This window comes from Carcharhinus amblyrhynchos, chromosome 13 (assembly GCF_965287045.1).
Source record: "Carcharhinus amblyrhynchos chromosome 13, sCarAmb.v2.hapA, whole genome shotgun sequence".
Lineage (NCBI taxonomy): Eukaryota > Metazoa > Chordata > Chondrichthyes > Carcharhiniformes > Carcharhinidae > Carcharhinus > Carcharhinus amblyrhynchos.
In genome coordinates, this window is record NC_137336.1 from 41891258 (window position 1) to 41906651 (window position 15394).

The 15394-nt window shown below is 42.5% G+C and overlaps 1 protein-coding gene across 1 annotated transcript in view; it reads left to right on the forward strand.

Moving 5' to 3' along the window:
• sncb (synuclein, beta) overlaps nucleotides 1-15394 on the forward strand; it is an 82805-nt gene that overhangs the window by 2368 nt on the left and 65043 nt on the right. The window contains exon 4 of the mRNA XM_080201572.1: nucleotides 5261-5412. Coding sequence (XP_080057698.1) covers nucleotides 5261-5412 — 152 coding nt within the window. The remainder of the gene's footprint in view (nucleotides 1-5260; nucleotides 5413-15394) is intronic.

Below are 15394 nucleotides of genomic sequence, written 5' to 3' on the forward strand. Positions count from 1 at the left end.
AAATTGCACTGTGGGCGGGACTTAGAGTGTCCGAAACGATCAGAGCTCTGAACTGCACATGTGCAGTTAGAAAAAAATTTGAAGAAGCGTGCCCATGTCAGATTGCTCCCAAGCCGCAGAAAGCGGAGAAAGCAGCCCGGAAGCGAAAAGCAGGAGTGATGGCTCCTATAGATATCACGTCCCCCCTATCCACCCCCTCCCGCTACCCAGACTGATCGTGACTCCCTGCCCCCTTCCCCCACACCAATCGCCCACAGAGTGGCAGCAGACCCCACCCCCCACCAAAGATCCATTTCCATCCCCCCCCCACCAGTGAGTGATCGGGCCTCCCTCCACCTCCCCCCCCCCCCGCCTCAAGATACATCTTACCTGCCTCCCTTCTCCCCTCCCCTCCCCAGAATGATCTGGCCTCACTCCCCACAGCACCCCCCCCCCCCCCCCCCCCCCCAGAGGAACATCTGACCTGCCTCCTCCTCCCTCCCCTCCCGTTCACCAGAGAATGATCTGGCCTGCCTCACTCCCCCAACCAGATAATGATTGGTCCTCCGACAACCCCCCCCCCCACCAGACAACGGTCGGCCCTCCCCCCATCCCCCCAACACAGGTAACGGTTGCCCCCCCACCAAACAACAATCAGCCCTCCCCCCCCCAACCAGACAATGATGTGGCCTCACTCCAACCCCCCCCCCCCCCCCCAAGAGAATGATCTGGCTTCTCTCCTCCACACACAGCCCCCAAGAATGATCTGGCCTCACTCTCCTCCCCCTTCAATTAGAGAATGATCTGGCCTCACCCCATCCCCCCTAAACAGGAAATGATCTGACCCACCTCCCTCCTCCTTCCCACCACTGATCTGAGTCAGAAAGCCATTGGAAGCACTGAACTCGCCTCTTCAGCAGCTGGAGCGCCTGATTCAGACTTTAATTCAGCATGTTTATTTTGGCGCGATTCTGGATCAGCGAATGCGGTGGTGAAGGGGAAAATGCTAATAAAGTTGAGTGAGCAGTTCATTAATTCATTTTAATTGCATGCAAATACATTTAAATCACTGTTGCACCTGTTTTGGAGGCAAATCAGATTGCGGCCATTTCCGGGTCTCAGTAAAGTGGTCATCTGCGCATCCGACTTTACCTGATTTTTGCACCCAAAATGCAATGGTAATGTAATGGTAAAATAAGGCCCATTGTGTGCTCAAATGGATGTAGTATGATAATTATATATTAACATTTCCATTAAAGCACTTGCTGAGACCTTTGACAAGGTACTGCAGTTGTCGCATAAGATTAAATGTCACAGGATCCAGGGTGAGGTAGCTAAATGGATGCAAAATTGGCTTGATGACAGAAGCCAGAGGGTGGTTCTAGACGGTTGTCTTTCAAACTGGAGGCCTGTGACCAGCCGTGTGATCATAAGAACATAAGAACATAAGAAATAGGAGCAGGAGTAGGCCATCTAGCCCTTCGAGCCTGCCCCGCCATTCAATAAGATCTTGGCTGATCTGTCTCTGCTCAGTTCCACTTTCCTGCCCTCTCCCCATAACCCTTAATCCCCTCCCTTATCAAAAAAAAACCCGCGTCTTAAAAATACTTAGCGAGGCAGCCTCCACCACTTCAACGGGCAGAGGAATTCCAGAGATTCACCACCCTTTGAGTGAAGAAGTTCCTCCTCAACTCCGTTCTAAACCGCCCCCCTTTTATCTTGAGGCTGTGCCCCCAGTCCTACTGTCTTTTTTGAGCGGGAAGAGTCTCTCCACCTCTATCCTATCCATCCCATTCATCATCTTATACGTCTCAATGAGATCTCCCCTCATTCTTCTAAACTCTAACGAGTACAAGCCCAGTTTATCAGCCTCTCCTCATAGCTCAATCCCTCAACTCCGGTATCAGCCTAGTAAACCTCCTCTGCACTCCCTCCAAGGCCAAAATATCTTTGCGCAGGTGCGGCGCCCAAACTGCACACAGTACTCCAGCTGCGGCCTCACCAATGCCCTATACAGCTGCAGCAAGACCTCCCTACTTTTATATTCAATCCTCCTCGCTATGAAGGCCAGCATCCCATTAGCCTTCCTGACCACCTGCTGCACCTGCAAGCTGGGGTTTTTGCGACTCATGCACAAGGACCCCGAGGTCCCTCTGCACCGTCGCCTGCTGCAGTTTTTTTTTTCGCCACGTAAGTAATAGTCTTCCTACCATTCTTCCTACCAAAGTGGACCACCTCACACTTGCCAACATTTAAATTCCATTTGCCATTTCCTGGCTCATTCGCCCAGCCTATCTAGATCCTTCTGCAGACTCTCCACACCCTCCGCACAATTTGCCGTTTCCCCAATCTTGGTGTCATCAGCAAATTTTGACACCTACACTCGGTTCCCTCCTCCAGATCATCTGTATAAATGGTAAAAAGCTGAGGCCCCAGCACCGACCCCTGGGGCACTCCACTAGTCACCATCCGCCAATCCGAATAGCACCCGTTGACCCCCACTCTCTGCCTCCTATTTGACAACCAATCCTCTATCCACGCTAACATCCTACCCCCAACTCCATGTCCCTCGACCTTCTGCAATAACCTCTTGTGAGGTACTTTGTCAAACGCCTTCTGAAAATCCAGAAAGACCACATCCACCGGCTCTCCTCTATCCACCGCCCTAGACACATCCTCATAGAACTCCAGTAAATTTGTCAGACACAACTTCCCTTTAATGAAACCGTGCTGCGTCTGCTCTATCAAGCAATTCCCTTCAAGATGCCTCGCAATTTCCTCCTTAATGACAGATTCTAACATTTTACCTACCACAGACGTTAAACTAACCGGCCTATAATTCCCCGCCTTTTGCCTGGCACCCTTCTTAAACAACGGCGTAACATTAGCCGTTTTCCAATCATCCGGCACTTCCCCGGAATCCAGCGACGTCTGGAAAATAACCACCAAGGCATCCACTATCACCTCCGCCATTTCTTTCAGAACCCTCGGATGCGTTCCATCCGGTCCTGGGGACTTGTCCACAATCAGCCCCTCCAGTCTGTCGAGCACCGCCTCTCTAGTAACAGTAATGTCATTAAGACCCTCCAGTCCTACCACCTTTCCATCGCTAACACCCGGCAAATTATTCACGTCCTCCTCCGTGAAGACAGAAACAAAAAAGTTATTCCTTCAGTGATCAGTGCTGGGCCCACTGTTATTTGTCATTTATATTAATGATTTGGATGAGAATATAGGAGGCGGAGGCATGGTTAGTAAGTTTGCAGATGACATCAAAATTGGTGGCATAGTGGACAGCGAGAAAAGTTATCTTGGATTGCAATGAGATCTCGATCAATTGGGCCAGTGGGCTGATGAGTGGCAGATGGAGTTTAATTGAGATAATTGCAAGACGATGCATCTTGGTAGATTGAACCAGGGCAGGACTTAGTCAGTTAATAGTAGGGTGTTGGAGAGAGTGACAGAACAAAGAGATCTAGGGGAACAGGTTCATTGTTCCTTGAAAGTGGAGTCGCAGGTGGACAGAGTGGTGAAGAAGGTATTCAGCATGCTTGGTTTCATTGGTCAGAACATTGAATACAGGAGTTGGGCCATCTAGTTCAAGTTGTACGAAACATTGGTAAGGCCACATTTGGAATACTGTGTACATTTCTGGTCACCTTATTATTAGAAAGGATATTATTAAACTAGAAAGAGTGCAGAAAAAAATTATTAGGATGCTACCAGGACTTGATGGTGTGAGTTATAAGGAGAGGCTGGATAGACTGGGACTTTTTTCTCTGGAGCATCGAGGGCTCAGGGGTGATCTTATAGAGGTCCATAAAATAATGAGGGACATAGATCAGCTAGATAGTCAATATCTTTTCCCAAAGGCAGGGGAGTCTAGAACTAGAGGGCATAGGTTTAAGATGAGAGGGGCGAGATACAAAAGTGTCCAGAGGGGCAATTGTTTCACACAGAGGGTGGTGAGTGTCTGGAACAAGCTGCCAAAGGCTGTAGTAGAGGCGGGTACAATTTTGTCTTTTTGTCTTTTAAAAAGCATGTAGGCAGTTACATGGGTAAGAGGGATATGGGCCAAATGCGGGCAATTTGGACAAGCTTTGGGGTTTAAAAAAAGGGCAGCATGGATAAGTAAGGCCGAAAAGCCTGTTTCCATGTTGCAAATCTTTATGACTCCAGGTACTTATGTGGTGGGGAAGGATGCTGCTAACATGGTAATCCGGCCAATTCAGGGTACAGACCTACAAACATTACAATGATGTCCATAATTGCCAATCACACCAAAAGCAACTGGAAATATAAACTCAGTAACAAATTGTTGATAATAATGAAAAAATGTTTTCAGGATGCTTCATGGCTGAGTTGCAATTTTAGGCTGAATATTTCTGTATGCCCCGAGTCCAGAGTTATAATGCCTCCTGCAAATTGAGAAGTGGTGCCTTTTGTCACATGGAATTTTATTTCTCCTACTTTCATGCACGACAGAATTAAAATTGACTCCATGACTTTGCTGCATAGAATCATAAAAGTAACAGTATGACTGCAATTTAAAAAGACTATGCAGAAATTGCATTGACATAATGTTTCAAATGTAGCAAATAAAAATATCCTGAATGGTGCACCAAGCTCTATCTCTAAAGGGATATGAGTTTTCTGTCATGCGCAATTAAAAATAAACAGAATGCTACAATGTGTTCTATATCTCATGTCTGCTGCTTGACCAGGGTGCAGTTATTTGTGGTCAGAGTGACTGAAAGAAAAGGGAAAGGAAAACAAAATTGTTTGATTAAGTAGTATGTGGGGTTTTTTTGGAAGGAAGAGGTCATGATATTTTTGGATAATTATGGGACATAGTTGAAAGATGTCATATTGACCACGTTAGACTGTTCAAGCTGTGGACCATGTAATTCTGAAATTGATACAGATATGCACAATCACAACCCTATCTTTGTGTATTCGCACTGCATGGAGTTCAAGGGTAGAACTTTCCAGTTAAAAATGATAGCACTTCACAATAGGAGGTCAGACAATTTGTTTAAAATATTCCTGCATTCATACATTAATTCTAACTTACATTAAAATCAAACACCTCACAGTGAATCCAGGCTTGCATTCAAGAAATGGTTAGAGGATTATTTCAATTAAATCCCACAAAACGTATTGATTCAATTTAAGCATTTAATTTTAAATTCTCTTGAAAAGTGGCATTGAAAAGAAGGAATTGAAATAAGTAAAGTCTCCTTTGAATAGGAATCAAAGTATACTGATGCTTGCTTTTTAGTCGCTGAGAAGACAAAGGAGCAGGCCTCGTTGGTGGGTGGCGCAGTTATCACTGGAGTCTCAGCTGTGGCTCAGAAGACAGTGGATGGAGCTGGGAGCATTGCAGCTGCCACCGGTCTGGTGAAAAAGGAAGATTTCCCATCTGAACTAAAGGTGAGCCTTTATCAAATTGTCCACCTCATCCTCTGCTGCTGTAATCATACAGCAAACCATTCTGATTTAACTCACTTTGTAAGCATGTTTTAAAAAAAACTATATAAACACCCAGCATATAATGAGTACACAATACTGAAGATCTTAATTTTACTTAGATTTTAATATTAATGAGTTGTTTTAAATGCCTCAGGATTTGAGGTATACTCTTCCTAATAATTTCCAATATAGCAAGAATTTGCATAAAAATTCAATGGGTCTAAATTTGGCTGTGTAGAACCACTTTTTAAGGCACACTGTGGTCATCTAACAGTCAAAGTTGGGTCTGAGAAAGATGAACTGACCTTTAATGGGAAATGGACAGAATTCCATCCTAGTAAAACAGGTTTGTGCATGCACATCAAATGACTATTCGCAGCATGGAGAGCATGTAACTTAGATGTTTATCAGTGTTTAACACTAATTTGACACCATCACTGCCATTTCCAAACTTCACATTCTGACCAATACCCAGAACAACCAAATCCCTGCCTTAACCTGGCACAGCAGAGCATGACTTAAAATGGACTGAAGGCTCTCTACCCCACCTCCCTGCCACTTCTTTCAAACTTGTGCTATTTAAAGGGATCATGAGCCACCTAAAGATTCATTGCTGGATTATTTCTTAGTGTACTCACCCTGGTTGTTGATGCAATTGTACTTGTTTTTGGAATATTGTTATAGTTGACTAAAGTTTGAATAGTGTTCAGGTGCTGTATATCCTTTGCCGTAGTACTCGTGGAAAATGTTTGTTTCCCCAATGGCTGCAAGATAGATGCTAGATTATTGCTAAGGCTTCAATAGAGAAGACTGCAGATGACGTTAGACAGTGACCTCAAGCTGCTCTGTACCAGTAGGACCCAAATTCTAGCTGTACTATCTCAGTCTGGCCTGCAGCAGTCAGGTCTGGCTGGCTGATGGGGAACAGCGAGGGCATTGGCAGATTGACTGCAATAGAAACACAAATGGATAACAGGTTTGTGCTCCATCAAGCCACTGCCACTATTCTGAGGAGCTGCCTCATCAATGATACTGATTTATTGGCAGACAGATTGATGGACTGCAGTGACGTCCTGAAAGCCCCTTCGATAAAGGTAACCAAAGTCACAATGGCAGCAGTCTCAGCTCGCAAGGCAACATTCTGACCTTCCAGTGAAGCATTCAGATGATTGACGTTAGTTGTTTGTACTGTACTGGAACCTATTTGTGTGGCAATGCAATCTTTGACATCTGCCATCAGACTCTGCATCATAATGAATTCCACAATGCTGCTGGAAGTGACCACTCATTCATGTTGGGAGGGGCGACTTCATGTTTTGCTCAACCTTGTGTCAAGTTTGTACTGAACTCTTCCATTCTTCTTGACATTGAGTGCTGGCAACAAAAAATTGATTTTACATACTCATTAACCTTCTTCGTAGCCAGACCCAACAAAGCCATCATCGTCTGCAGTGAACTAGCAGTGGTCTTGCATCCTCATTATCCTTTCCCCTGTCCTCGCGCTGAATGATTTAACCTTGGTGTCAAACCATCTGCAGATCCCTACTCTATGTTGGTTCTAAATTACATATAGTATCAGTATCTGGTGGTTATAAGTGTAAAATTAGGAGACAGTATCTCGCCATCTTCACTGTATCCATCTTCTTCTTCCTCTGACTGGGATGGTTCCAGTTCTTGGTATCTATAAAAAACATGGGCTGAGTTGTGTTGGGGAAAGAGGAGAAAATACAAATTGCATGCCTACATCATCTGAAACTTGTAATTCAGAAAATGTTATCTGATCAGGGGGTGGTGGAACAAAAGGGAGATTGAGTATGCAGCTACCCTCATTATCAGTCCTGTCCAGCTGTAGTAGTCATTACAGCCTCTTTCCCAGATAGCCACCAGTTTCCTTTACAGGTACACACTTGTCCTCTTTTGCTTCTTTCCTGCTGCCTCACATTATAAACTGCTTTCTCCAGAAGAAAGAGGGACGTGTGTCATTGAGCTTCCTGCAATAGATTGATGTGATGTGATTGTTGAATACTGCCAGTGTGTCAGAGCTGTGTGTTGTGGATGTGATCTCACAAAGGTGTTGTGTTTGAGGAGTATTGAGACTGAGATTTTAAGAGGTGGGTGATGAGAGTGTGGAGAATTGAATGAGGCTAGTGGTGGAGTTGGTAGGATATGCTATTTGACGATGAATTCATTCACTTAACAGCATATTTGAGATTGTTAAACATCTTTTTTGCAATGCACCCATGTTCTTGGGGCAACACTCCTGGCATTAAATGTCTGCCACTAATTCTCCCCACTTCCTCCTGACCATATGGCTGGTGGACCTCCTATCTCACAAAGATGTTTCTCCTCTTTTCCACCTCCTATAGTAAGGCCACCAGTATACTATCCAAAAACCTTGGTCCCACTCTCTGCCATGTTCAGCCATTCCTCAAAGCATTACAGCCCACATTCACTATTGAAAAAAATCACATCACTTCTTGCAATCACCGTGCACATTCATTAAAAGACATGCAGGCTGCTTTGAAATATCGCTGGCCAATCACGCTGATGCATGAAGCCAACGTACAGCACACGTTTGAGCTGGCTGACTGCAGCTATCTTTTTAAAGCATGATTTAACATGCTCCAGCAATGCAATGAACCAACGTGGGTTAATCTCGTTGCCCATTTCTGGGTGTTGTTCGAAATAACCTCTAAATAATTCTATCAATTTCTTCCTAAAATCCTTATTCATAAAATCTTATTTTCCATCTAAGGATAGGTCTTGGTGAGTTTTAAATTTATAGAAAAATGTTGAGTCTCCTTCAAATTATTAACTCGAAGAATTGTCTGCTGCACAATGCAGTGGTATTAAATATGTTATACCACAGAGTAACAAGATGTAATGTTTTGGGCCTGATTATTTACAATGTGGGTTCACAGTCTTGGTTAGGTTTTCCGGAGATGGGATGGGTTCATACTTTCTAATAGCTGCTAGATACTGAATGTACTGAGGAAATAGTGAAAAAAGGGACCTAAAAGAAAGTAGAATTAATGATTTTTTTAAAAATTAAAGTTCAGTTAAAGTGTGCATTGTTATAATTAAAGAACAACATGGAGTGCACAAGCCTTGCCAGTTTATTAGAAAATCGTACAGGAAATAATAAGGATGCAACATTACCTGTCATTCACATAATGCTCCCGCAGCAGCGCCCAGTTAAATCTCCATTCACTGAAGCAGGAAGGGAAAATCCTGCTGTAACATTCCAGCCCAAGACTTTTAAAGAAGCAGTTTTTATGGAATAGCTTTGATCAAGTGGAATAAAACTAAGTGACCCAAGATGACATTTTATCTGGACAAAAGTAGATTTGGTGCCCTCATTCAAAATCTGTAAATTAAGTGGCATATATGAAATGGAACATATAGATGGAAGTTTGCAGCTCTAACGCAGTGGGAGCAGGGCTGGAAAATGTAGCAAGCCATTCAAAACTCCATTGACTTCAGTGGGACTGAAAAATCCCACTGCCCATAATATTGAAACACATGACTTCAGGAATGTCAGTCATGTGTCACTGTAATAAGGTTCCTTCATACTTCTCAAATTGTTAGGAAGTCATTTAACCAGTTTAAATAATGGAATGTTTGGTGAGAAAGTTGTGTCTGAAATGAGAGACTCTTTACAACAAATGAGAGTGATTAAGGGTTAAGAGATTAAGGGATTAATCCAGCAGGATTAAGGAAAATCCCAAGGCTTTTTATACATATATAAAGAGCAAGAGGGTAGCCAGGGAGAGGGTTAGCCCACTCAAGGACAGGGGAGGGAATCTATGTGTGGAGCCAGAGGAAATGGGCGAGGTATTAAATGAGTACTTTGCATCAATATTCACCAAAGAGAAGGACTTGGTGGCTGATACATCCAGGAAAGGGTGTATAGATAGTTTCAGTCATGTTGAGATCAAAAAGGAGGGGATATTGGGGTTCTTGAGAAACATTAAGGTAGACAAGTCCCCAGGGCCTGATGGGATATATTCCAGACTACTGAGAGAGGCAAGGGAGGAAATTGTTGGGGCCTTGAGACAAATCTTTGTATCCCCACTGCCTACAGGGGAGAATAGCCAATGTTGTTCCTTTGTTTCAGAAGGGTAGCAAGAATAATCCAGGTAATTACAGACTGGTGAGCCTTACATCAGTGGTAGGGAAATTATTGGAGAGGATTCTTTGAGACAGGATTTACTCCCATTTGAAAATAAGTGGACATATTCACGAGAGGCAACATGCTTTTGTGAAGGGGAGGTTGTGTCTCACTAACTTGATTTTTTTCAAGGAAGTGACGAACATGATTGATGAATGTAGGGCAGTGGATATTGTCTACACGGATTTCAGTAAAGCCTTTGAAAAGGTCCCTCATGGCAGACTGGTGCAGAAGGTGAAGTTGCATGGGATCAGAGGTGAGCTGATGGATACATAACTGGCTCGGTCATAGTACAGTAAGAAATCTCAGAACACCGGATTAAAGTCCAACAGGTTTATTTACTAGCACAAACACAAGTGACTAGTGCTACCAAATAAACCTGTTGGACTTTAATCTGGTGTTGAGAGACTTCTTACTGTGCCTATCCCAGTCCAACGCTAGCATCTCCACACCATAGAAGACAGAGGGTAGCAGTGGAAGGGTGCATTTCAGAATGGAGGTCTGTGATAAGTGGCGTTCTTTAGGGATCAGTGCTGGGATCTTTGCTCTTTGTAATATATATATAAATGATTTGGAAGAAAATGTAACTGGTTTGATTAGTAAGTTTGCAGATGACACAAAGGTTGGTGAATTTGCGGATAACGATGAGGACCATCAGAAGATACAGTAGGATATTGATCGGTTGGAGACTTGGGTGGAGAGATCGCAGATGGAATTTAATATGGACAAATGTGAGGAATGCATTTTGGAAGGTCAAGTACAGATAGGAAATATGCAGTAAATGGCAGAACCCTTAAGAATATTGATCGGCAGAGGGATCTGGGTGTACAGGTGCACAGGCCACTGAAAGTGGCAATGCAGGTGGAGAAGGTAGTCAAGAAGGCTAACGCATGCTTGTCTTCATTGGCTGGGGCATTGAGTTTAAAAATTGGCAAATCATGTTGCAGCTTTATAGAAACTTATTTAGGCCACACTTGGAGTATAGTGTTCAATCTTGGTGCCATACTACCAGAAGGATGTGGAGGCTTTGGAGAGTGTACAAAAAATATTTATCAGGGTGTTGCCTCGTGTGGAGGGCATTAGCTATGAGGAGAGGTGGAGAAACTTGGTTTGTTCTCACTGGAATGACAGAGGTTGAAAGGCGACCTGATAGAAGTCTACAAGATTATGAGGGGCATGGACAGAGTTAATTGTCAGAAGCTTTTTCCCAGGGTGGAAGTGTCAATTACTAGGGGGTATAGGATTAAGGTGTGAGGGGCAAGATTTAAAGTAGATGTATGAGGCAAGTTTTTTACACAGGGGGTGGTGGGTTCCTGGAACTCGCTACCTGGGGCAGTAGTGGAAGCAGATACAATAGCGACTTTTAAGGGGTGTGTTGACAAATACATGAATAGGATGGGAATGGAGGAATATGGTCCCCGCAAGAGTAGGAGGTTTTAATTCAGTTGGGCAGCATGGTCGGTGCAGGCTTGAAGGGCTGAAGGGCCTGTTCTGTGCTGTAATTTTCTTTGTTCTTTGTTCCTTTTTAGAAACAAGTGAATGAAGTAGGGTGTAAAGGTGGTTAGATTGCCAAAATGGCTTCTCCTGCCTTAAATGGCTTCTATGTTACTGTTGCTATGTTAACATCCATCCGTCTGAGCAGAATTTAGTGTCATGTATTGTCAGGAACAATTAGCTACTGACATGCTAAGAATTTTTTTTCCAGTACTCAACTGTATATTTTGTGGTGACGGGAGATCTGATCAATTTTTACCAAATTTAGTGTATCTACGTAAGAACTTCTGAACCACTGACATGAACATCATTAAAAAGAGCAGCCAGAATATAGGGACAGGAATAGACCATTCAGTCCCTCAGGCTGATTCTGCCATTCTATTACAACATGTAAACAGGCAACATTTCATTCTTTTTGCCTCTTGGCAGTTCGGGAGGTTTTCAAATATCCCAATTAAATTAATGGGCCTAGAATGAATTCAGATAAAATAAATTATTATATTAACAGCATTCTAGAAACTCAGAATTGAAATAAAAAACTCATAAAATATATTTCTGATATCCTTTTTAAATTAAATGTTGGTCAGATAATGCCTCATTTTATGGAGCTGGTCCTATCTCTTCCCATATCCATCAAGCTACGATATGGAAGTTATGCATTCGTTGTCTTTAAACACAAATCCATCCTTCGGAATAGGTAGCAAAGCTCCACAATAATTAGCAACACTTTAGAGTTCTGTTAGGAAGTCTGACATATCTCCTGAATGCTATACAACAGTGGGTATCTGAAGTGTACTTAACATGGTTGTGCTGTGAGCAGAACGACATGTCTGTTTATACTAGATTTTTGGATCGAGAAGTGTAGTTTACAATCTGGATTGCCAACCAAGCTTCACAGTCTTTTACTTGACCATCCTTACAACTTGCGTCAGTTTCAAACCTCATACAGAGAAAAGGCTGAGGCAGAACAAATTATTCATGACAGGAGTCAGGATGAATCAGCAACAGACATTGATAATATTTTATATTCTACTGCACTGAGGGCCTTAGGAACATTATGGTGGCACAGTGGTTGGCACTGCTGCCTCACAGCGTCAAGGACCCGAGTTTGATTTCCATCTTGGGTCACTGTCTGTGTGGAGCTTGCACATTCTCCCCATGTCTGCATGGATTTCCTCTGGGGTTCCAGTTTCCCCCGCAATCCAAAGATGTGCGGTTAGATGGATTGGCCATGCTAAATTGCTCCTTAGTGTCAGGGAACTAGCTAGGGTAAATGCATTGGATTATGGGGATAGGGCCTGGGTGGGATTGTGGTCAGTGATGACTCGATAGGCCAGATGGCCTCCTTCTGCACTGTAGGGATTCTATGATTCTATTTTGACTACCACAGAAAGCTGTTGCTTATTGAATCACAGGAACAAGATGTCGTTATTTGTAGAGTATACAGTGCCTTGACTATCATGTCAGCTCCGAGGCTATGGAAACAATTAGTTGTCTGGAAGTTAAATGCAGTTTTTATCTTCAACTTTGCTAGAATAATTGTGTTGTCTGACGTAGAAGCAGTTCTTCATTGGAGCCTTTGGTGCTATTGAGACTTCACTGTTTACAAGGGTATGGAAAATAATTCTACAGTACCAATCATAATGATCAAGGAACTATGTATATGCAATAGAAACAGAACATGCTGGAAAAACTCACCAGGCATGCTAGCATCTGTATAGAGTGGAAAAAGTTAATATTTGAGTCTACATGACGTCTTTAGGAATAGAATCAAGTGGAATTCAAAACATGAACACTTCCACAGACGTTGCCAGGCCTGCTGAGTTTTTCCAGCATTTTCTGCTTCAATTTTGGATTTCCAGCATTCACATATTTTGCTTTTATATTAACTGTGTAAATAGAGTTGTCTAAGTGTTGCATTTGTGAATGATAATATATAGTTCTGGCCATAGCCCTTCCCCCGATTGCTGAAGAAATAGCACTACTGCTTTTAGCAGAGCCCAGAACACTAGCTAATAAAGTATGCAGCTTCCCCAAGAGTTGCATTGCTATCACATTTGCTTAATAGCTCACCAATGTAATGTGAATCGTGGCACTGTAATGTAATGGGATCATTTGACATTTGTCTTCAATTTCAACCTTTAAATAAATCAACCATTGATTGCTAATTACTGGTAAGCTGAAAGAAAAGGCATTTGCAAATGCAGGGAAAAGTGGAAGTCCAGCAGGCAGACAGAGTTGTAAATAGCAACAAAAGGATATAAGGAAAGTAATGGGGTGCAAAAAGAAAATTTGCAAAAAAAATTGCAAAGAGTGTAAAATACGATCTAATTTAAGGTTAACGTAGGAGAGATAATAATGGACAATAAGGAAATGGTAGACTTGTTAAATGAGTACTTGTGGTACAAAGGAACCTAAAAATAAGTCAAGGAGAAAAACTTCAGGGACCCGGGTTCGATTCCAGCTTTAGGTAAGTGTCTGTGTGGAGTTTTCATGTTCTCCCTGTGTCTGCGTGAGTTTCCTACTAGCGCTCTGATTTCCATCCACAGTCCAAAGATGTGGGGGTTAGGTGAATTGGCCATGCTAAATTGTCCCTTAGTGTTCAAAGATGTATAGGTTAGGGAGATAATAAATATATTGGGTTACAGGAATAGGGCAGAGAATGGGATAGGGCAACATGCTCTGTCAGAGAGTCAGTGTAGATTCAAGGGGCCAAGTAGCCTCCTTCTGCAATGTAAGGATACTATTTTATGATTAACAATATGATAATAAAGAAAATAACGGAACTTAAGACAAATCTGTAGGATGTGATATCCTCCACCTTGAAGGATTAAGGAAAAATACACATGTTGCAAAATTGCAAATGATTTAGTCATGATTTAGTCATAAAGCTCTCTCGATTCAAAATTTATCCAGTTGGTTAATAAAATTGCAAATGTCACTTCATTATTTAATGTTAGAGGAAGGGAGGAATCTTGTTAGGCATGGTATTTAGTAACATATGAAATCATATACTCCTCCTTTCAGAAATTCTGTCCAAATATTGAGCTGTAACAATGCTCCAGATTCAATAATAATAATCGGTGGACTTGTATTAGTCTGCTGAATAATATCTGAATAAAAATCAGAAATTTAAACCATTGTCTTCCCACATCGTTTAACAAATGCACTCGCAATTTTTTCATAGATTTTTTAAAATCTTGGGTAATGGAAACTGTCAACAGAATTTTTATAAAGTCAACAAACAGAAAAAGGGGAGAAAGGATTGATACTGTAGAATTATTTTCCATCAACTTTTTTCATGGAGCTCGACATTTTCTGTCCAATATAGTACAAGATCGAGCAGTGAAGCGTTTATATCCACTGGTATGAGTAATAGGTCAAACTTTAGCATTGGTTTTATTGTTGATCAATATTATAACCTTGCTGCGTTAGGAATTTGGATGAATCGGAAAATATCCCCATTTCAAATTGTTCAATCTCCATCACGGTTGTTTGGATGGCTGTTTTAAGACTGATGTAGTTTAAGTAGAACACGGTTTCATAAAGCACTTCTAGTACTATACCAACTCAATTGTTTTCATGGAGCATGAATATCATTGGCAAGGCCAGGATTTGTTGTCTGTTCCTAATTGATCTTTGGGAAGGTAGCGTGAACCACTGCAGTCCATCTGGTATGGAGATGCCGGTGTTGGACTGGGCTGGGCATAGTAAGAAGTCTCACAACACCAGCTTAAAGTACAGCAGGATTATTTGAAATCACAAGCTTTCAGAGCACTGCTCCATCATCAGGCGAGTGCAGAGGTAGGTTTCACAAATACAGCATATATAGACAAAGACACAATTGTAAGATAATGGTTGGAATGTGAGTCTTTTCAAGGCGGCCGTTTACTCCAAGGTGGCCTTCAAGACACACGACAACACAGAATCACCGAGCAGAAACTGATAGCCAAGTTCCGCACACGTGATGATGGTCTCAACCAGGATCTTGCGTTCATGTCACACTACATTTAACCCCTACCTTTTGGCCTGGGCTTGCAAAATCCTGCTAACTGTCCTGGCTTGAGACAATTCACACCTCTTTAACCTGCGATAATCCCTCTCTCCACTTGCACTGTCTGTATCTGTAAAGACTTGATTACCTGTAAAGACTCACATTCCAACCATTATCTTGTGACTGTGTCTCTGTCTATATATGCCGTGTTTATGGAACCTAGTGTCCACTCACCTGATGAAGGAGCAGCACTCCAAAGCTCGTGATTCCAAATAAACCTGTTG